The 24,057-nt window shown below is 42.0% G+C and overlaps 1 protein-coding gene across 2 annotated transcripts; it reads left to right on the forward strand.

Moving 5' to 3' along the window:
- The first annotated feature begins 1,226 nt into the window (after nucleotides 1-1,226).
- Nucleotides 1,227-23,826, forward strand: LOC119485332 (laminin subunit beta-3-like). 2 transcript variants are annotated; one of them, XM_037764858.1, is made up of 23 exons: nucleotides 1,227-1,349; nucleotides 1,445-1,493; nucleotides 2,708-2,862; nucleotides 9,513-9,627; nucleotides 10,814-10,887; nucleotides 11,053-11,244; nucleotides 11,887-11,950; nucleotides 12,038-12,231; nucleotides 12,633-12,753; nucleotides 13,336-13,524; nucleotides 13,703-13,858; nucleotides 14,594-14,787; nucleotides 15,561-15,657; nucleotides 16,309-16,687; nucleotides 16,897-17,057; nucleotides 17,315-17,526; nucleotides 17,834-18,040; nucleotides 18,237-18,381; nucleotides 18,590-18,797; nucleotides 20,088-20,229; nucleotides 20,338-20,514; nucleotides 20,817-20,979; nucleotides 23,056-23,826. In XM_037764858.1, exons 2-23 carry the CDS (start codon nucleotides 1,469-1,471, stop codon nucleotides 23,193-23,195), a joined length of 3,510 nt encoding a protein of 1,169 aa, XP_037620786.1. In that variant the 5' UTR covers nucleotides 1,227-1,349; nucleotides 1,445-1,468; the 3' UTR covers nucleotides 23,196-23,826. The 2 variants fall into 2 exon arrangements, with proteins under 2 accessions (XP_037620786.1, XP_037620795.1); XM_037764867.1 differs by having other exon boundaries at nucleotides 12,636-12,753.
- The last annotated feature ends 231 nt before the right edge of the window (nucleotides 23,827-24,057 follow it).

A 24,057-nucleotide genomic window follows, 5' to 3' on the forward strand; every position in this document is an offset into this window, starting at 1 on the left:
CCAACACATAAACCGCAGCTACAGCCAGCCTACTATCACTGAGTGATTGAAGGCATGATGGTACTTGTCTGAAGTCGTATCTGCACAGTAGCCCTCTGTGTGTGTGTGTGTGAGTTGAGTCAGAAGACACACCCTGTACTTGGACTTAGTCAGTGTGTCTGCGGAGAATGGAGAAAAACATAACGTGCGTGTAAGCAGCTTGCCCTCAGGTTATTATTTCTTTAGACACGGGTGATGTTCAGCAGTACTCCGGCACACAGCGGAGTTACCACACAGCCTGGCAGAAGCTTTAAACACATGCCTACAGGGCATGCATTGTGTGTGGGGAGGCAGTTTGTCTGTGTGACAGTGTTTCACCAGAGCTGTGCTCTTCTCTGGATGGAAAACTCCATGAAACAGTGCTCCGTCATATCTTTTTGTAATGGATGAATAAATAAATAAATCTAACAAATACAGATCAATACTTCTGCATGATGTCTTTATGACATGGTTGGACTTGTCGAGACGTGCTAGTTTAAAATTCTGGCATTTAAGGAATTTAAAGGTTTCACTCTGTGTAGCCGCTGAGGAAAAGAATGTTAGCCAAACATACACAAACATGTCCACTTCTCCAGTATAGGCCTACAGTACATACTGAGAATATAAAATATACTCAAAAACAGTGTTGACAGTTGAATATACTTTGTTTTTCTGTATGAATGATATAAGACGTGTAGTGCATTTTATCAGCCCCTCCCTAAATTTCCATTGTGCATTGCATCATTGGACGACACAGATGCACACACACGACCGAATACACACATGTAACATAGAAGCAAACCTACAGCTGAGGTTGACGGGAATGTCATTAGTTGTGCAGGTATTTGGTCGTACACAAATGTAAATGTTGACCTGATGATGGTGCTACATGAAAAGTCAGAGGATCACCAAAGTTTTTAGGAAATATCCTGGATGTACATGATTTTATTTTTTAAGACTGCACATTAACAAGAATCAAATCTATGAACATGTTGATGTTTGTCTCTACGAGTAGATGGAATCATTTGAGGTCACAAGAGTGTGTTTTATTACACCTTTCTTTACGTTTGTTTGCGGCTCATTGGTATCTTTGTGTTGACTATGTGTCTGCGTCTGCCTGCCTTCCTGCCTGCCTGCATGTGTGTGAGTGTGTATGAGTGTGTGAGTGTGTGTGTGTTGATTCATGTAGTGAAGGGAGTGGTGGTGAAGGGTGTGACTCTGACACACACTGTATCATACCGTCCAGGTGCGACAGTGTTTATAAAGCAGCTGCTTGGCAGCAACACACAGTTTATTACAGATAACAGAGCTGATAGCAGACCGACCACCAGGTGAGTCTCACATCAAGGAAATACAAGAAACTGCCTTTGATTGTATTGGATTGTTTTCTGCTTGCTGATATTTTTTGTTTTCTCACCTGTTCCAGACTTTTTCATAGGAGAAACGCAACATGAGAATTGTTTTAATTCTAGCTGGTAAGATCTCTTTCTTTTTTTCCTTTGCTTTAATATTTGAACTTTCTCTAGTGTCCTCTCTCTTTGTCTCTTTTGTGCTGCAACCTTCACCTTAAACTTTCCAAACCAGATGCTTGCATTCATAAATCGTGGGGAGACAGAATGCAGTTTTTCTATCCAGCGAAACACTGCAGCAACTGATTACAGAGCTTGTATTACATCACTCTTTAAATGAACGTATTATCTATATAAATGCATAGTTATAGACACTTTGACTGAGTCTAAACCTTAAGGAAGCATCTTTTTTGAGTAAAGAGATAGATATGCTTCCTTTTTTAGGGGGCTTTCTTCCTCTCTTCTTTCTTTCTTCGGAGTCAGTATACGTTGAGGCTTTAGGTAGAAATAGGAAACTCCACAAAACTTTGCAGCACCATCTAAGGGACGGAAGCGGGCATCAATCCAGAAGGTTAGGGTTTAGGCTGAGGATTAAAACCTTATTTATGCTCAGGTTAAGTTTAGGGATGGTTTAGTAAAAGTTTCATGTGATTATGGTGAGTGTAAAAATCCATAAGGAATCTGCCCATAAATAACTGACTGTACAGTATCTCCTACATCTATGAAAAACAAATGGCAAGGTCTACTTTTAACAAGAAGACAAACTGAAATATAACAGTATTAGTTATAATTGCATCTGTTTTGAGTAGATCATACAATAAGTACTGTTGCCTATCTATATGGTTCCATTTTATAATCAACAAGTCAATTTGGACACTGTCGCGTCACTTGTGAAGTCTTCTGTGGAAAAAGCTAATTCCATCGTACTGATGGAGAGAAACATTCATGTTAGTGTGCATTATATTACAAAACTGCATTGGCATTATTATAATGTATGGAGATCAGCAGTGGGTTTTTATTGCTTAAGTAGCAACAAATAGAACTATTAACATTTGTAACCCTGATATTGCAAATCTTCTAAAGGTTTACGTGGGATTGGCTCACTGGTTTCATGTCTACTTTAACATCTGGTACTAGCTAGCTAACCTTAATGATAAGTAAATAAGTAAGTAAATGAAGCAACTCTTTAATCCAGATTACACAAGATTTTAAATATGTTTTTGGTGTGTTTTAGGTTTACACAATCTTAACAAAATTTGATTATGTTTTTTTTTGCCAATTTTGAACAGAGAATAACGTGTAACGTTTAATTTCTTGTTGTGCTGCCTTCCTCCTGACAGCCATAGCTGCAGTATCACAGGCCCAGACCGACTGCTCTCGTGGGGCTTGTTACCCACCCAGCCATGACTTGCTCATGGGAAGAGGTCACCGGCTCCATGCCTCCTCAACCTGCGGCCTCACAGGCTCCGAGATCTACTGCACCCCGTACCAACAGGTAGGAACACAATCCAGTGTTTAAAGGACATTTCATCTCTGCGGATCAAAGATGTTTTCAGACAAGTCTCAAGTTAGTGTCGCACTTTTGCACTATATTATGATGATATATTGTGATCAAATCTTAGTATATCAACTCGATCGGAGGAAGGCTGGTTAGAAGAACTGTTAAAAATGTGGAAAAAGACATACCTGAGAGGAAGCAAAAGCATAAAAAGCAGCTTTACTGATTTATAATTTACTTTTATTAAAGGTCCCATATTGTGCTCATTTTCAGGTTCATACTTGTATTTTGTGTTTCTACTAGAACATGTTTACATGCTGTAATGTTAAAAAAAAAACTTTATTTTCCTCATACTGTTGGCCTGAATATGCCTGTATTTACCCTCTGTCTTAAACACACACTGTTTTAGCGCATTTTGATGGAATTGCGACGAAATTGCAACAGAATTGCGTTGCTAGGCAACAGCTTGGGTCCATGTGTACTTCCTGTCAGCCGATGTCATTCACATACACTGAAACCAGAAATAAACTGGGACACATTTAGAATGTTTACGTTTAAATCTGTGTAAAGGATCTAAATATTGTATTTTTGTGACATCACAAATGGACAGAAATCCAGACGGCTTGTTTCAAATGCAGAGTTTCTGAATACGGGCTGTGTGTATTTCCCTGTGGATTGAGTGTTTCGATACTTTCAAAGTATTTATATAGGACTTAAGCCTGCTTAATAATAAAAAAACATGAAAATCTCACTTTTTAATAATATGGGACCTTTAAATTATAACTAAATTATAGATACTGGCTTTATAAAAGGCCATATCAGTCCAGCCAGAGCACATACACTGTCACAGTCTCAGTCAGCTGTGTCCACCCAGGCCACGCATGCGGTCTCTACGTGCAGAGGTCACGGTGAGCACACAGACAGGATGGAGGCTGGTTGGTGGTTTTGGCCGAACTGCCAGCCGTCCATTTGTGAAAGAGTCTGATTTCAGTGCCAGAGCATCGTGTTGCAACTGTACTCTTTGACCGTCTGTAAAACCGCCACCTCACCAGGCCAGCTGCTGGCTCAGCACAAACCTCCTATTACTGGATTATAATGCAGATTTTGAAATAATAGAGAGAGAGCAGAGGACATACAGTGAACAGTCAAGTCTGTAATGTTGCAATTCTTATTTTTGCTCCAAAAAAGGGGAGAAAAGCGCCTCTAATGTGAGATACAACCTTTTGTTTGCAATATAAAATCCACAAAGTGAACCTGCACTGGAACTATGTTGAATAGTCTCAACTCACTGGCAGACTGTTTCACTAGTTAGGGACTACCTAATGTTGTTAAAGTTTAAATTTGTTTATCTGCTGTGCTGTCAGAAGTCCCCCAGATGGAGAGTTTTTAAAAGAGATGTTTCTAAAAGATGTTAAAGCAGCAGTGAGTAGAAATGGAGCAAATATGATATAAAACGGTCACTTATATCCTGACAGTAGTGCATGAGACAGGTAATCTGAAAAAAATCATGTGCCTCTGTGTCTTGAGTCTGCCGTCCAGCTGCCGTCTATGAGAGCCATCTGTCAATCACTCACGAACTCCAATCAAACGATTAAACTAGGCAGTGCTGATCAAATATGAATCAATATTCTGTTACGTTAATGCCTATTTCTCTCCTCAAATGTTTTCAGAATCATTTTGTAGTGTACTGTTTAGCTGTAAAATGAGAAAGTTTGTGAACAAAAGTATAGACAACACGTCTCTATCATAACCTCAAAATAACTCAGCAACACTTTGGAACACGAACGCCGGTCTCCTGGTTGAAAGTCCTGCGTTTGTTGGACCCATCTGCCTTAAACAGTCTTTCTGGTCACTAGCTCTGAGCGCAACATATTCACGTGAATGTGTTTACGTTGCTGTCAGTACAGACTACACTGTGTACACATGACACGCCAAGAGCAACAAAGGTGTTGTTATTGCACACAAAAGGACTTACAAATGACCGGGTAATTCATACGCCATTTAGTGAGACCAGGCTGGTTGCCGTAATACGGACAATTTCCTCAAAAGTTGTATTCCAACTTTCATTGTTTTTCATTCTGATCTTCACTAAGGAAGCCTGACCCTAATCCAACCTAAAAGACAGAGCAGCATAGAAAGACAGGCAGGAGAACATTTGTGTTGATGTTGCGCAACCTTCATACCTCCCAGTGTATGTGCGCTGTGTGGAATCAGCCTCAGGGAATGAATAGCTGTGTTAGGTGTGGACTCTCCTATTGATAAACGCTTTCCCCTTTTTTTCTTTTTTTCTTACCTGAGCCGCACCTCTTCCAGACAGGGAGGAGCGAGAACACTCAGCTGTAGCTCAGAGCTGACACATACATACGCATACATGACTACCAGTAAAGACCGACAATGATACAGATGAAAGCCCCTCACAACCATCAGAAAACTAGTCCAATCTTGTTGCTATGTGTCACGTCATTTTCCACAAGTACCAGATTTTGTAATAAATAATTAAATAATCAAATGATTTACTGTAGTGTTGTTTGGTCTAGTGGCTTAGAGTTACCATGGTAGTAACGTAGATAGTAATTGAAAGTTTTGAGAGTAATGTGGCAATAAATGTCTGAAAGAGTTAACAGTGTTTACACATATTCCTGGAAAACCTGGGATTTTGTTTTGCAGATTCGTGGAAATAGAATTGTTTGGTCCATTTTATCATTTCTGTTATTGATACTTCAGTGCAGTGGACCAGGTTATAGGTTGTAGCTGTTGCAGTTTACCTAGACTTAAAGTTCTGACAGATTTGGGGGAGTTGAACATCATATATATCTATATATATAATTTATATATATAGATATATATATACACCGATCAGCCATAACATTAACAACATTAAGACCACTGACAGGTGAAGTGATTATCATTGATTATCTCGTTACCATGGTACCTGGCAGTGGGGGGGATATATCAGACAGCAAGTGAACATTTTGAACTTTGAACTTTGTGTTGGAAGCAGAAAAAATGGGCCAGCGCAAGGATGTGAGCGACTTTGACAAGGGCCAAACTGTGATGTCTAGACGATTGGGTCAGAGCATCTCCAGAACTGCAGCTCTTGTGGGATGTTCCCAGTCTGAAGTGGTCAGGACCTACTGTACCAAAAGTGGTCCAAGGAAGGAAAACCGGTGAACCGGTGACAGGGTCAGACCCGAGGCTCATTGATGCACGTTGGGAGCGAAGGCTGGCCCGTGTTGTCTGATCCAATAGAAGAGCTACTGGAGCTCAAACTGCTGAAAAAGTTTATGCTGGTTCTGATAGAAAGGTATCAGAACACACAGTGAGGAGCAGTTTGTTGAGTATGGGGCTGCGTAGCCGCAGACCGGTCAGGGTGCCCATGCTGACCTAATGTTATGGCTGATTGGTATATATATATATATATATATATATATATATGCATATATATATATATATATATATATATTTGTGTGTGTGTGTCAGAGTTACAACAGAGTTACAACAGTTAAGTTAATACACATGACATTTGTAGAGGACATTGGAGGGAAACTGGAAAGTCACTCTTGAAATCTATAATGTACCTCAGCTAACAAAGTTTTATCAGCTTATTTTAAGCAAATTTGTAATGGGCGTCTCAATATAGTTTGTTTTTTTGTTTGTCTTTTGTTACCCATAACAATCCCAGCAGTTCAAAATCACTCATTCCAGCAAGAGGCCTGCTGGTTGACAGCCAAATATGCCTGATATAATCCTGATGAACATACATGTAATATATTCTTTATGCGATTAATGTCAGATATTGATAATCAGGGGTGTAGTGGAGGGTAGGGATATATGGGGTATAGCCACCTATCAGCCAAAAAGCCAATGTAATATATATCATCATCATACCTAGTAGTATGCCCACCTCATCAACGACCACTACCCCCCTGCTGATGATATGAACATGCACCCTTACTTTTAATCGACAGTCATGATTTCATTCCTGCTGTCTTAGTTAGCATGAAGTAGTGCAGTTAACATTAGCTGAAATGTAACCTTGACGCCAGTACAGACACAGTTTTAGTCTGGCCAACTCATTTCATCATAATGTCCACTGTAGACTTTATATAATAACTAAGGGTCAAGTTCATGTACAGTTGATGCAACAGTCAGCTGGCAACCACTAAATGCAAACAGTGTGTTGGTGTGTTTGAGGTGTCACACTGCAGTGCCAAAAGCCACAAACCTTGGGAAACTAGCCTCCAGGTTGAATCACCTTTAACCTACAAAGTTAAAGCTGAAGTAGGCGAGATTGGAGCTAATATGATTAAAAAAAAGTTATTTTTATAAAACGGTCACTATATCGTGACAGTAGTGCATGAAACAGGTAACCTGAAAAAAATCATGTGTCTCTGTGTTCTCCGGTGCTCCTAATGGCATCTGCAAGATTTCACAGACTGGAGGAAAACAGGCAGTAATAGCTGATCTGACGTCTGCTGTCCAGCTGCCGCCTATGAAAGCCGGCTGTCAATCACTCGCGAACTCCGACCAAACGGTCAAACTAGGCAGCGCTGATCAAATATGAATCAATATTCTGTTACGTTAATGCCTATTTCTCTCCTCAGATGTTTTCAGAATCATCTTGTAGTGCACGGTTTAGCTGTGAAATGAGAAAGTTGGTGACGCCGCTGCCATTGTGAAATCTGGTGGAAGGAATGCCGAGTTCGGGGTCACATGACCGGAGCACAGCCAATAGGAACGCTCTCTCAATGAAATGATCTGTGATTGGTCAAAGTCTCCCGTCACGGGCTAGATGTTCTAAAGCCTGAAAACAGAGCCATGAGGAGGAGCAGAAGTGTAGTTATCTCTCAGAACACTTGAATTACAATATGCTGAAAGGTTATTATGGATATTATTTGCCCAATGATGCCAAAAATATACTGCCTACTGCCACTTTAAGAAAATTTCCCAGTCATGCTTATCTGGGGTATTTGAGGTGAAGTAGTAGTAGAAATGACACCGACACACCCGAGTCTTTGAGGCGGTTAAGTTTTATCCCATGAGATTAGATGAGATTCGCTGTTATGCAATGAGGAAAAAAAAGATTTACACACTTTAAATTGAATGCATTGAAGTTGAATGGTGCCCATACAGTTATCATACAGTATATGATATCGCTGGGGTCAGGGCAGGACTCTGCTATTTGTAGGTTGGGGGCTGTATCTGTGGTGAAGGGTGAACTGAATGTCAGAGTTTATCTGCTGAGCTTTATCTGACTGACATGTTTGTGAAGGGAGAAGGTGATGATCATTCAAAGATAAAGTTTCTTTAATCCCTCTGAGCCATTTATTCAGAGCAAAATGTGTTGAATGGGACATATTGTGCTCATTTTCAGGTCACTACTTGTATTTGGGGTTTCTACTAGAACATGTTTACATGATTTAATATTCAAAAATGATCATTTTTTCTCATACTTTCTCTCTGGAACGCTCCGTTTAAGCGCCTGTCTCTTTAAGACCTCCTCCCGAAAAAGCCCAGTCTGCTCAGACAAATACAGTGCACCTTTGCAAAGATGGTTCTCAAGCTGTGGGCAGTCAGTGTATTCTAATGAGAAGTGTGTGTGTGTGTGTGTCACATTCATACAAGGGTGGAAAAGAATTTTATGTTTAAAGATGTTCTTCACGTTAATTTGTAACGGGGCTTTTTGCTGCGTTATAGACTATTTTAGCCAGAGCCTGACCTCTCTGCTGTGTCCTCAGTTTGAACACAAATCTAAGCAATTTGCAAAAGTTGCGTCATAATGTTGGGGAAGTGAGTTGAGACACGTAGCCGGAGTGGAAAACATCAGTGAGGCCTTTATGTTGTAACAATCAGCAACCCAGAAGGAACTTTTCCCCACAGGGAAAGCAGCCATGGTCTGTGTGCCCGGAATAGAGGGGGAGCTACTAAGCATTGACTGGCTATCAGTGATTGGAGCATTTGTATTGGGAATTATTCAAGTACATACATTACCGAAAAAATATTATCTGTTCACTTCTATTTAATTCAATACACTGATACAGTCTGTGTGTTTCTTTGCACATTTACATGCAGACTTCACAAGTGCTTTGACTGACTCAGGGTCAGTAGACCTGAGTCACCTAAAACGTCATTTTTGGGATGATTTATGATGATTATTTCTTTAAAGCTATATTGGACATCGATGGTCGGAATTTTACCAACTTCAAATTTTGTCAGCTGGATAAATTCTGTAGGAAACTTTTGGTATTTCACAATCAATTTCCCCGTGTTCACAAGTCAAGTTTAACAGGTGTCACAAAATGTAACTTGTGCAAAGCGAGATCAGATTGTTCCTTCGTCTCATCTGTTACTGGGCCAAAGTTTCCCAATAAGTTGTTGACCAGCTGAATCAAAACGGTGTTTACGATATAAAGCTGTTAGTGATCTGAAGCATATTGATTTTTCTGTGTGACCTGCTCATTGACACAGCTTATCTGACTGGCATGGCAGGGAATGAAAAGAGACTGATTTGGAAGTTGGTCTTAAGTCCATGGGTCGGTTTCAGGACAGTCATATTGACACATTTCCATAAATAGGCTCCATACACCAAATACTACAATGTAACTCAGGAAAGTCCATTGTTGCTGATCTGTTTTTTTGTTTCATAGGTGAGGATGAAGTGTTGTCCATGTGACTCCAGGAACCCAGACGGTCCGCTGGCCCACACTGTCCGGGACGCCTTGTCCACTTCTGGACCAGATAGATGGTGGCAGTCCAAGAAAGGTGGGCAAAAACAGAAAGACAAAAAAATAGCTTTTCTACTGGCAGGAGTATACCTCGTTTTAAAGCCCTTTATTTAGTTATTCAAGCTCTTTCCATTAATCTCCTCCAGCACACTCTGAGCTGTCCTCAGGGTGCCTTCACATGAAACTCGTGAGCTCGTGATTACAACATTGGAAGTCGTGTACACGGTGTGCTTGGCGTTCAAGTGGTTAAAGCTGAGATTGGAGCAAATATGATTCAAAAAGTTATTTTTTATAAAAATCATGTTCCTCTGTGTCCTCCGGTGCTCCTAACGGAAAACAAGCAGTAAGAGCTGATCTGAGGTCTGCTGTCCATCTGCTGTCTATGAGAGCCGGCTGTCAGTCACTGGCGAACTCCGATCAAACGGTCAAACTAGGCAGCGCTGATCAAATAGGAATCAATATTCTGTTACGTTAATGCCTATTTCTCTCCTCAAATGTTTTTAGAATCATCTTGTAGTGCACGGTTTAGCTGTAAAATGAGAACGTTTGTGACGCGGTCGCCATGTTGAAATCTCTTGAAGGAACACCAAGTACCGGTCACATGACCGGAGCACAGCCAAGATTTTCTAAAGCCTGAAAACAGAGCCATGAGGAGGAGCAGAAGTCTAGTTTTCTCTCGGAACACTTTAATTACAATATGCTGAAAGGTTATTATGGAATTTTTGCCAAATGATACCAAAAATATACTGACTACAGAAGCTTTAAGTGGTGAGAACACCGCTGCTAAGCAACAGCAATATTAACGTTACTGTCGGTGTCCAGAAGCCACAGAGCAAGCTAGCAGGCGGGTCACATAATGTAGGAAATGCAAAGGCGTAATGACAGAGGAAAAAGATGAGGCTGTTGGGAATATCAACATTATACAATTACGAGGAATTACAAAACACGACTAAACTGATCTCGGAGCTTTCAGAAACGTTCCACTTACAATGTCGTGAATACCACAAGCGTTCATACGGACTCTTCTGGTGAACACGGTAAACACGACCCCGTTTGAAGACACCATCACCCTCAGAGGACCCTGTTAACTCTAAAATGTGCTGAGCAGTGTCCTCTATAGCTCCAGGAAACAAAACAACATCAAATATATCTGAGAAATAACTGAAACCAAAGTATGTGAACATATTGTCATGGAAATGCTGCTCTGCTCGTATGTCCCGTAGATGTGAATCCAGTCACTCTCCAGCTGGACCTCGACGACCTGTTCCAGCTCGACAACGTGGTGCTCAGCTTCAAGGTATGAGACAGTCTGCAACCACTACTGCTGGATCACATGGACAACCATGAATCTGTTCACGTTTATCTCTTCTCTTTCGTCCGATGCATCATACATTATAATGATTTCATAGTTCATGAAGTACATCTGAGTACAAACAGTGCATTCATATGTTTTATTCTGCAGGGTCCTCGTCCCAGTGCCTTCGTTATAGAGAGGACACTAGATGATGGCACTACATGGCAGCCTGCTTTCTACTTGGCTAAAGACTGTGAAAAAGCTTTTCCTGGCATCCCCACAAGGACACCTCTAAGACTGGACCAAAGCTACTGCTACACACTGCCCCCTACTGGAGTCAACCCGTACCAGGATCACATAGTAAGGACAAACCGTCTGTTGTCAGATTATAAAATAATATTTGCAGGGCAAATACCATCACTAATACTTTTATTATTGTTACTTTGAAGGATAGTTTATTGATAGTTTCTATTACTGAAATATATTCTGAGATGTCCTCAACACAAGACAACCTCATATCAGTGTCTTCCTGCAGCAGAAAACATTTTTTATTATTATCTTTTTGCTGTTTATTGGCATACATTTCAGTTTAAACTGATCACCTCCTCTTTAAAATATCTAGGTAATTTTAGGTGAAAATCAATAAAATAATGAGTCTTGTTTTTAGTTTAATCATCAAATCTTTCATTCGTAAGGTGTTTTATATGTCATTTTGACCTTCAATACACTTTTTTTATACAAACTGAGTTTTAGTTTTGCAGTTTTGTACCTTAATTAATGGTAAATATAACTTATCACCTATAAAGACACAAATAAACATAGTGTATAGTATAGATAAAGACACACACACATGCCAGTTGGAACTTGTCAAAGCCTTCTGAGTGGGGAATGCATAACAAAGGGGGAAATGGATTGTGCAGGTTTGCGAAATAAGAGCAAAACATTCTGTGATGGAGAAAAACAATGATGTTATATAACAATATGTACATTTCTCTTCTCCAGATCCAGTTCAGTCCTTTGCGTCTGTATGCTTACGCCCCAGCTACCAAAAGCCAAAAAATTGAAGGTAAGTCTCCGTGTCTGTCGTAAATCACCACAGAAGATGGTGAAAGGTCGTAGGTAGCCCTCTGACTGACAGCTGTCTCATCCACAGATGCTACTCCGTTAAGGGGGCTGAGGGTGAGGATGACGGAGCTCGGTGACGTGCCACGTCCACCGGGCAGAGCTCTCAGTAGGTTTTACGCCCTGAAGGAGATGAGGGTGATGGGCAGCTGTTTGTGCCATGGACATGCCAACCGATGCCTGCCAGAAGCCAACAACAACAGCCCGCAGTACAACAACATACAGGTATGTATGCAGGTAGTTTGGAGGTTTGGAGGTTTGGAGGGGGCAGCTGTTTCCTCCTGCTTCCACCTCTCTGTACAGGACGCTCAGATATGAGGCTGATATTGATCTTGTTATTGGAGTCTCAGTAAGACAACAAGCAAGAGGACTTTCCAAAATTTGCACTCCAGTTGCTACAATGATGGATCAAGGAAAATGACCACAAATCTCAGCAGTTTATTCAGCCCCCCGTTGCTACCAGGACATTACTGATCCTCATGCATGCTCTTGTAAATGCTTTGTGATGTGATGCCCCCATGTCTCCTGCACCAGTCCTCTATCTATTGTTGATCACAGCCTGAGTGAATCTGACCTTTGATTTAAGCATCTCTTCATGAGCCTTTGTTCTGTGTGTCTCTTTACAGATGAGTCCTCAGTGTGACTGCCAGCATAACACAGCAGGTGTGCACTGTGAGCGTTGTGCCGAACACTACGATGATGTGCCCTGGAGACCTGCGGTGGAGGGCAACACTCACGCCTGCAAACGTAAGATTACACCCACAGCCTACCTGTTACACACCTCTCTAAGCACCGGCATGATAATGTCACGGCGCACCACAGACTGTAGAAAAACATGGAGGTTGCACCTGTCAGACAAAATATGTAATTGATATGATAATGCCTCTCATATTTGCCATGAAGATCTGCATTACAAGAGGTGGAAGTTTGAGATCTGAATGTCTTTTTGTTTTGTTTTATTATTGTCTTATATTACCTGCCCCAAAATAATGAACATAAGTGTTCTACCAACACTTTCTGTTTAATAAGACACTTGCACACATCTCAAATGAAATGAAAGAGTAAAATATACCAAAATAAAAGCAGATATCCCAGCCTGTTTTGGAGAATCCATCATGTCAGAGCTGGACAATACTGAAGGCCAAAATTGATATATTAGTCTTTTTGATTTTTTTGATTTTATTTAAAGAAAGCCATTTTTGTTTGTTTTTTATATGTAAAGTGTCCTTGGGATATGTGAAAGGCACTTTAAGTCAAATATATTTATTTATTTTAATCATGAACCCTTACTGTGTATACTGTATATTAACCCCTGTGCCCTCTCCTCAGGTTGTGATTGTAACAACCACGCCCAGCGCTGTCGATTTGACCAGGCGGTGTACGAGGCCAGCGGGCAGAGGAGTGGAGGTGTGTGTGAGAACTGTTTGCACCACACCACGGGGCCAAAGTGTGACCAGTGTGCCCAGGGATACCAGCCAAACCCTAACAGCCGAATGGACCGTTCTGACGCCTGCATACGTAAGTTAAAATTAGTGAAATGAACAGAGCTTTTTAAGTTAGGTCCTTCACAAGTGCAAGACATCAACAGTCTGACAGTGACAGGGTGCCAACTGAAACTCACTTTGTAAAAATAAATGTTGATGTTGATACAGTCTTGGATGAGTGGCTCATGTTTGTGCTGTTGTGTTGCTGCCAGGCTGTATCTGCAGCGCTGAGGGGACAGTGAACGAGGGCCGATGTGATGACATCACAGGCTCTTGTCGGTGTAAAGTGAACGTCAAGGGTCCTCGCTGTGACCGCTGTAAGACAGGCCATTACGACCTGAGCGCCTCCAACCCTCTGGGCTGCTCCAGTGAGTCATCTAACACCATCATATCACACTTTATTACACCACAGTCTTCTGTTTTCAGTGAGCACTAAACACCAGTACCCCAGGGTATGGATGTCACTGATCCATATATGGTGAAAGTGTATACGTGTCTGCAAATGTTCATAATAAAGTTTGTCTGTATGTATTTTAGAAAATAGATACTGAAGTTAATATTTGTTGAACTGAATCTGTCAAAACTGACAATTTAGCAGAATTTCATTATCTTTGGTTTTGATGTCTTTAAAGGGCCAGTGTGTAGCAGTTAAGGGGATCTATTGGCGGAATATAATATTCATGACTATGTTTTCTTTAGACTATAATCACGTGAAAGTAAGAATTGTTGTGTTTTGTTACCTTAGAATGAGCCGATAATATTTACATACATAGCGGGTCCGCCATGTTTCTACAGTAGCTCGTAATGGACAACCAAACGCTGGCTCTAGACAGGGCCATTTGCATTTTCACATTTTAGCATCGGCCACCGTAGTTCTCCTACACGCTTGGCACACGGGAGAAGCCGCTAGATGCCGCCGTCTCCTACACACTAGAGCTTTAATTCCAAAAAATCAAGGTGTTAAATGTTTGACTTCTCTGTGGCTACATATGGAAACCTTCTTTACACTACCACTGTTACTGCCACTAATGACGTAGTTAAATCTGATGTATGTGTGTGTGTCTCGTACTTCTTCCTAACTCTTACCCCCTGCTGTCCAACAGAGTGTTCCTGTTCTCCAGACGGGTCACTGTCAGATGACTGTGATCTGTTAACCGGCCAGTGTCCCTGTCGTCCCCACTTCCACGGCCGGACCTGTGACGTGTGTTCAAAAGGCTACTGGAAACCAGCCCTGACAGGACGCTGCCAACCCTGCAGCTGTGACCCCACCAGGTCATACAGTGACACTTGTAACCAGGTATGACCTCGACCCAAAAGTATTTTACTCAAGTACAAGTAGAATTACTTAAAGGAACTATTTGTAACATTCAGAAATGCTTGTTAACAGCGACACCTGTGGCAGTGAAATCAACGAAAGTCAGCGTCGGGCTCGCGCTTGCTCGATCTCAATAGACATGAACGAGCATCGCTCAAAACAGTGAGGCGACACACATCAGCTAAAACCACAATATCACTCTATATTTCACCTGCTTGGCAGTAATGTTAGCTGACCAGACGATGGTCTCTCCATGAACATGATTTAGATCTGATCCTAGTGTTGGCTTTTCCTGCTTCAGCCTCCGGGGCTGAAGCAGGAAAAGCAGGTCGGTGCCGCGGGCTGAAGCAGGAAGAGAAACGTTATCGTCTCCGGACCGCGGCTGGAGGGAGACACCGGCAACCGGTCAGAGACGATAACGTTTCTCGCTGCGGGGCCCCGTCACTTCACAAGACACGGAAAACCTCTGCATGCACGTCTAGAGGTGGAGCGAGACAGCGAGAACGCGCGCGGTGTGCGAGTGAAGGCAAGCAGGCAGAGGAGCAGAGACTGCGGCCACACGCGCTCGTGCATGGCATCCCGACCCGGTGGATTTATACGTGTAAAAAGTTACAAACAGTCCCTTTAAAATAATGAAAAATAAATGACGTAAAAATGTACTTAGATAAAAGTAAAAGTAGGTCAATATAAAATGTTATAGCCAGAGTTTCTATTTGTTCTCACCAGTAAAATCATCTCTGTTTCTATCTTTCCAGTCGACAGGTCAGTGTGAGTGCAGACCAGGCTTTGGAGGCCGATCATGCACCGAGTGCCCAGAGAACGCATACGGAAACCCTCTCATAGGCTGCACATGTGAGTCAACTCTTTCTGATTACTCCATTTGCTTGTTGTTGAGAAGCCATTATTATCTGTGATAGCCGGTGATTTGTTTCTTCTGTTCTTACCACTACCCGGCACCCAATACTGTTCAAGATTTGGAGACGTGTTCGCTGCTATTTTCTGTTTTTATACTGTAGTTCCACATGGTGACTGCGTTCAACTCTAAAAGTGCTATTGGTCTTCTTGTTATGAATTTGGACAATTTTGATACAATTCTGTATTTTTTTCTAGTTGTATCTATTTCAATAGTATTTAAAAAGTGACATATAGGATGGACAGCAAATGCCAAAAATAGTTTTATTAGTCATATGTATGTTTCCCAGTCGCTCTAATGTTAGCTCACAGAGGGTTGTTTCAGTGTCTTTCTTACTTTTTCCATTCATTTTCAAAATAATCTACACTGCCCACCCAAAGTGTAAAGTCTTATTTGTCAAAACAAGTACATATACATATTCTACTTTTCAATTCTACAATTCTGTAACTTCATACTAATGGTTTATGACTGAGGTGCTGGGGTGCAGCAGTGAAGCAACTTTTTATAAATCAACTTTCAAGTGTGTGGAGGCTTCCAATTAGAGCTCAAATGAGTACTTCTGTCTGACCTTCTTGTCTCTTCCTCCGCAGCGTGTCGTTGTGATGCCGAAGGAACACTTCCAGATGTTTGCGATAAGCAGACAGGAGCCTGTTTGTGTCGGCCGGGCGTCACCGGAACTCGCTGCGACTCCTGCGGTCGAGGACACTGCGACACTTTCCCCGGCTGCGAGACGTGTCCCTCCTGCTTCTTCACCCTGGACGCACAGAGGCAGAACCTCAGCTTAGCTCTGAACAGACTGTCTCCCCGCGTACCTACTCGCCCCGGAGGTGCTGGTGGTGATCTTGGAAACTTTGGACCTCGCGTTCGCGTCCTGGAGGACAACCTGAAGCAGATCCAGGACTCCATCTCCCTTCCACCGAGTAGTGCCGGAGAGGTCGATGATGCTCTGTCCCAACTGGACAAGCTCAGGTGAGGAGGTTGCTGAGAGAACATAGGCAGAATTAGGGTTTACCATGAAAGCACTAATCAGCTCTTTCGATCATTGTTGTGGAGATGTTTTCTGATATTCATGAATGTATTATTCTTCCTATAATTCTTGGATAGAAACTCGCTAAGTAGATTTCTTTTCCCCTCTCACACTAATGCCTAATTGAACAACTCGTGTTTTTGTCTCACAGGGACCAGGTGAACAAGCTTGACAATGACTTTCCACCCCTGGTAAGAACTCCTGGTCTGGACTCAGAGCTGGACAAACTGCAGACGCTGCTGGACAGCCTCACTCTGGTGTACAAAGTCAAGAAAGATGCAAAGGTCAACTCCACCAGTCCAAGCAGTGCAGGTCAGAAACAAAGACACCGATCGCTGCTACACACTACTTTTAGTGATGGATAATTGATTGCAGGTGTTATTTTCACTCAAGTGGCTCGAATCAAAATGACATTTTCTAGTAAAACTTCAAATATGGTGCATACACAGTAAACATTTGGTTTAAGCAGGACGTCTGACTGAACCCTCTCCACCATGTTCCTCAAACAGACGTTCTGATACGGTGACATCATAAAATGTACTCATGTTGAGTTTTTCTGTCTTATTCAGGAGAACTTTCTGAAATCAAGGAAGCCTACAATGAGTCTAAAGATGCAGCTAAGAAAGTGGATGCCAGTAAAAAGCCGTTGAAGGAGTCAGCTGACAACAGAGAAGAGACTAAGGACCTTCAGAACCAAGTTCAGCCAGCCAACACCAGAGACCTGGACAAACTGAACCAGAACATGTCCTCCCGACCTGACCTCACTCCCATTGCCAAACAGGTAACTGCCAGCCCTCATTTCATCAACATGACGCTGTGACATTTCCTTTAGCGGGTAGATTGATTATAGTGTGTTTTGTGACACTACAGCTTTGAAATGTGTTTCCGAAACAAACATGTACTCGATCTATACTGTTCACTTGGAAACGTCCGCCTGATCTGTAATACTTGAAGTGAGATAATTGAGTTACTATTGCAACTTATTGAGCGTTGTATCAACACCCTGATATTTAATGGCTATTTTGTTAAGTTCCCGTAATTCCTCTTTAAATATCTATGTGACTTTATGTGTTTTTTGTTTTTTTCAGGTATGCGGCAGTGTTCGCTCAAAGCCCTGCACGCCTCTCCAGTGTGAGGGTGGAGACTTGTGTCCACCGGCCGGAACCCCGCCTTGTAAAAAGGGTGAAAAGTGTGTGGGCGCCCTCCCTCTGAGCAAGAGGGCCGACGCTGATGTTAAGGATGTGAAAGACCGACTGGACGAGCTCACTGGGAAGATCACAGACGCTGCAGAGGAGGTACACACGCTCTGATCTGACTTCAGATCACTCTCACATCCGCACACTCCACAGGCACGCCACTGGGACTCTATTACAGAACTCCAGCAATTTGAGATGTTTTTAGATTATTGTAGATTATTTTATTCTATTCTATTCTATCTCTTCTAAAAACTTTATACAGAACATTGTTTAACTCAACTTCAATTCCTTACAGCTCCAGGAAACACAGGATGCAACCAATCGGGTGAGACAGTCTGCAGATAAGCTGAACATTAAGATGAAGCAGGCCAGAGACGGGATAGAAGACAACCTGAAAGAGACACGTGACGTTGTGAAAGAGCTGAAAGATTTCCTGTCAGGTAAAGATTGTTTTTTAGCTGGTGCCCTTTTTATGTGGTTCCCCTACTGACCCTCAGACGGCCCGAGACCGCCACTGAGTGGACTGATATATGGAAGGAAGGTTCACTTGGTATCAGTTATAATGGCTGAATGAATTCATGAGGTGATGCCACGGTCGTTCCATTTCCATTGTGCCTCCAACCGTTTCCTGTTTTTCTGTCTGTGCAGACCCGTCCTCCAACCTGACACAGGTCCAGGAGGTGAGCGACTGGATCCTGAACGCCAAACTGCCTCTCAAACCGGATGATCTAAAGAAGAAGCTGGAGGAGCTGAAGAATCTGGCGGCCAATCTACCAGATAGCGCGGCAGTGTTGGACGAGGCCAAGCCGCAGCTGGACAAGGCCAAGAAATTGCTGGAGGACGCTCAGGACGCCAGGTGGGCTTTCACACTCCAGGGCCAGACTACTGTAACTGATGCTTGATGCTGTTTTCTCACATAATCAACCACATTCACAGCTTTTAAAGGGACTGTTTGTAAGAATCAGAAATTGCTTGTTAACAACGACACCTGTGGCCGTTAAGTCAACGAAAGTCAGCGTCCTGTTGCTCGCGCTTGTGCTCGCTCCACATAGACATGAAGGAGCATCGCTCAAAACAGTGAGGCGACACACGTCAGCTAAAACCACAATATCACTCTATATTTCAGCTGCTTGGCAGTAATGTTAGCTGACCAGATGAAGGTCTCTCCATGAATCAATGCTGATCCTAGTGTTGGCTTTTCCTGCCTCAGCCTCCCAACCGCGGTCGGAGGGAACAGGGGAGACACCGGAGTTTTGGTCGGAGACGATAACGTTTCTCTCTGCGGAGCACCGTCACTTCACAAGACACGGGAAACCTCTGTTGGTCTGGAGGAGCTGCAGCAGTTATTTCTGCACAAACGTCCACTGTACATTCACTAGATATTCTCAGAGCTAAACTAACTCTTCTGCAGTGTGGAGTGTGCGCGCATGCACGTGAGGTGGAGCGAGAGTGAGAACGAGCGCGTTGTGTGAGTGAAGGCTAGCAGGCAGAGGAGCAGAGTACAGCAGAGACTCCAGTCCTGGAGACCAAAGCTACGGTCTCCCCCGCGTCCTCCGACCGCGACCAACACTGTTTTGCAAGACGGGCTTCACTAGATAGAACTTTTGTGTAGTTTGTGTTGGAGTCTGAGTCGCATGATACAACGACCCGCAATGATTTAACCGTGTAAGAAGTTATAAACAGTCCCTTTAAAAAGGCTAGGATGGAGAAAATAGTGTTTTTATATTAAAACAATTCACAAGGACATGATAGATACATCATCGAAGATTTTCCGTAATACATTTTATAATATAAAATGTTTTTATGTATAATGTGGTAAAGATTATATCCTTGTTTTTAAGTTCACATCTGTTCTGTCTATGTTTGGTTCAGAACAACAAATCCAAATTCCACAATGACACACACACACAGACCCGACTGATACAACCTGTTCCTGAAACTTAAATGTCAAGCATCTCAGAGTTATACTAGAGTTGTCTTTACAGATGTTGTCAGGAATAGATTTTGAGGCCAAATGTAAAGCTGCTGTGGTCTTTCTGGAGGTCCGTAGGGAGCTCCTTCAGCCTTCCTCTACTCCTCCTGACGACGAGCTCCGTTACGTCTTTATAGTGATGACCATTTTTTTCCTGTGGCTGCACATTCATAGGAATGAAGCAGTGGAGGTGAAGGACGACGTGGACGAATTGCTGAGAAGCTTCGGCCCGACTGAGGACCGCCTCTCTGACCTAGAGGACAAACTGGAGAACACTATGGATCTCATTGAAAACCTGAACAACAACCTGACTAAGGTACGAAGCATGGATACACCAAACAATGATAGCAGATGACAATCATTTTTATTCCAATAAAGTTTGCTTGCCAAGCACTACTGAGCTTTAGTGGTTCTCTTCATGCAGGCCAACGACCAGCTGAGCCCAGCTGAGAAGGCTCTGAATGACGTATTGACACTGATGACGCCAGTGAAGCCTCAACTGGACGAGCTCAAAGACCTGCTGCAGAGCGGAGACCAGCGGGCCCAGGACGCACAGGAAGATGCAGGCGAAGCTAAGGACCAAGCAGATGCTGCTGATAAGGTGGGAGACCAGTGGTGACTTTTCTAGGTTGAAATATGAACATTTAGTTTTACAAGAGGCAAGTTTAAAACCAGGACTTGGGGTTAGGTCTGAGATTATAGCTATTGGTAATCTTCAATGTCAAATTGCAATGTTGAGGGGAGCTTTTGTTGTCACAAGATATAGTTAATTCATATTAATTTAACAAATTAAAATACTAAAGTATTACTAAAGTACTAAGTATACTACTAAACTAATTCATTTAACTATAAAATGAGCTGAAACATTTAAATGGTGTGTTATGTTGTGTGTTGTGTTTGTAGGACCTGACGACTGTGGAGGAGCAGCTGAAACGTCTTAAAGACGAGGTTCCAGCCCTTGGAGATGGTGGAGATACGGGGACCGCGGGGGAGCGACTGGCAAAGCTGAAGGAGAATGCTGGAATTCTGACCAACACCACTGAAAACATGATGAACGCTCTGGAAGGTAATACAGCAAAAAGCATACCACCAAGTCTGTGGTTCAAAAAAAACTTTTCTTGAGTAACGTCTCTCAAATGAAAAAAGCTTCAGAGGTCTTTTGGGATTTTCAGCCTTTTCACCCTAAAGGCAGTTCCTTGGGGTGATAATAATAATAATAATAATTAAAGCTGCGAGCAACGATGAACGGGCCCTCGCACCTTCCCACACGTCAGGGATACTGGCGAGACGGAGATTGACGCGGCCAGGCACAATGAAACCAGAACTCTGATGAGTGCAACGACGCCTGCCACAAGAGTCTACGACAAATGGTTCATGAGTTACGAAAGGGGGTGAAGCTGTAGGGGGCGGGGCTATGAGTCTATATGGACATGAAATGTCATCAGGACTGGACCCTTATAATGCCTGAGAAATTTGGGGCAGATTGGACTTTGTACAGTGGAGTTACAACAACTTCCTGTTTCATGGCGAATGGCTTAAAATGGCCGCCATGCCACGGTCAGGTCGTTTAGTGAAAACTCGCCATTTGAATAACTTTTCATCCTCAAGGTCTTAAGATGGTTCCTGACCAAATTCCAAGTCGATCTGATTAAATCTGTAGGAGGAGGAGTTAAAGTACGCGGCCTATAAAACGCTAAAAATGGGCGAAAATCGCACATTAAATTCAACATGGTTGACTTCCTGTTAAGTTTTGGGCATACCTCCAAGAGGCTTTTTTGTGCGTCTCCACATGTTACATATGTCTGCCAAATTTCATACAAGTAGGTGAAACCGAAGCGAAGGGCTCCATTTTTCCAACTTTCTAGGGGGCGCTAGCGAGCCATTTTGCAACACACAAGCCCGAGATCCCTTAAATACTAAAATTTTCACCGCGTCTGATAAGTGTGCCAAGTTTAACAACTTTTTGAGCATGTTAAGGCCGTCAAAAAAGGCGATTAATTTCAAGAAAAAGACAGAGATCTCCTATAGTTTCAATAGGGCCTTCCCTGGCCCGACGTTGTCGTTGGTCGGGCCCTAATAATGCAGCTGAACTTAGTCTATTTCCCCTCTGATTCTGCCACAAAGTTTATAAGTAGGCTATTCGGGGGGAGAAGCCTATGAAACAGAATTAATAATCTGAGAGAACAGGCCTTTAGGAAGACAGTAAACTTGCAGAAAAAAAACACCAAAAAAGTTTTTAATATTTTTTTTTTATTTACAGCATCTGTTCAATTGCATTTGCAGTGACTTTTATTATTGATTTAAAGGCAGTTTGTCCCAAAGTTACCTTACATGACGGCCTAAATGTTTAATTAAATCCTTTCCAGTGGTGGAAAGTACATTTACTTAAGTACTGTAAAATGTTGAGGTACTTATACTTTACTTGAGTATTTCCATTTCTTGCTACTTTATACTTCTACTCCACTAGGGGAGGGGGAATATTGAGGGATATATTGTACTTTTTACTCCACTACATGTATTTGATAACTGTAGTTGCTAGTTAATTTGAAGATTCTTATTATTATTATTATTATTAATACAACATAATAAATTATGATACATTATTATAGATTTAAACTGCCCAGCAGTATATAAAGCCATTAAAATGAGCTCCACCTTTACCAGCTGCAACATTAAAGTTACAAACACATAAATGCATCAATAATTCATCAATATAATATGATATATATTATTCTGCATAATGAGTACTTTTATTTTTTTGTACTATATTTTTGATGATAACACTTTTGTACTTTTACTCAAGTAACATTTTGAATGCAGGAATTTTACTTGTAACAGAGAATTTTTACACTTTGGTGTTGTTACTTGCCTCTGCGCCGATGACAGACGGCACAGAGGCATAAAAATAATAATACATGTCTAAAAATCTGCCTGCAAGGTTCAACAGTCTGGTAGAATGTACATAAATGGACAATGGTGATTAAACCCCCCAAATTTGCAAAAAAACCCAACTTGAATAAACACTGAGGAGGTGCCGGTTTGTGTGATCAGTTGGAGCTCTGGTCCTGTGAGGGGATGTTTGGGGATCTGCAGTGTTTTTAGACGATCCAAGCTCACTCCATGTACTCTGATCTGTTTCCAGGTAAAGCGGATTCCATCCAGTCGCTGCAGGACGAGATCCTTCAGTCGTCAACAAAGCTTGAAGGGTTCGATGTGAAGCTTAAAGACCTTTTGGATCAACTTATAAAGAAAGCCAACGACCATAGCACCTGCCAGGGCTGAGAGTCCCCAAGCTGCCCTCAAGAGCAGAGCAGCATCTGCTACTGTAGCTTTCATTTACCCATCATAAACCCCAAAATGTATGTAAATAACCAATATTATGACATCATATATGTACATATCAATATTTGGTCAGAAACATTCTGATATTGTGAGAATCATTTAGCATTTTATCGAGCAAAAGAGCACAGCTTCTGACTTTCTGATGGCAAAGAGCCAACACTAACTATTATTTGTCAGCAGTGATACACTCCACTGCATTGTACCACAATTATTGTATTTTTCAGAACTGAAAAATGGTGAATGTTACATTATTTATTTTCTGTTTTTTGCATCTGTTGTTTGTGCAGAATCCACATTATTTAAATAAAAAGCCTTTTAATACTCTGATGTATGTATTCAGCTTCATGGGAGAGGCCAACATGGTACTGCAGCTATCTATTCAACACGACAACCCCGAAGACTAGTTATTACATACTTATTACGAAAAAAAAAATAAAAATACAATTCACAATCCTCCATGACATCAATCGTGTTGACGGCATATTTACACCAGCTTGTGGCACTTAATGAGTTCAGCAGTTCCTGTACATATCTTGACCTCAAAAAAAAAAAAAAATAATAATCTCATAATTAACCAGAATCGGACATTTTGTGCCAAATTTGAAGAAATTCCCTCGAGGCGTTCCTGTGATATCGTGTTCACAAGAATGGAACAGACATGAGGTCACAGTGACTTTGACCTTTGACCACCAAAATCTGATCAGTTCATCCAGGAGTCCAAATGGAGGTTTGAGTCAAAGTTGAAGAAATTCCCTCAAGGCGTTCCTGAGATATCGCGTCCACAAGAGTCGGACGGACGGAT

This window comes from Sebastes umbrosus, chromosome 1 (genome assembly GCF_015220745.1).
Source record: "Sebastes umbrosus isolate fSebUmb1 chromosome 1, fSebUmb1.pri, whole genome shotgun sequence".
In the NCBI taxonomy this organism is placed as follows: Eukaryota; Metazoa; Chordata; class Actinopteri; order Perciformes; family Sebastidae; genus Sebastes; species Sebastes umbrosus.

Bases quoted from the DNA above. Each gene is read 5' to 3' on its own strand.
- LOC119485332 (XM_037764858.1), top strand. From the start codon at position 1,469: ATGAGAATTGTTTTAATTCTAGCTG. The intron at 10,888-11,052 runs GTATGAGACAGT...TTTATTCTGCAG, and splicing joins ACGTGGTGCTCAGCTTCAAG to GGTCCTCGTCCCAGTGCCTT. The intron at 13,859-14,593 runs GTGAGTCATCTA...GCTGTCCAACAG, and splicing joins CAACCCTCTGGGCTGCTCCA to AGTGTTCCTGTTCTCCAGAC.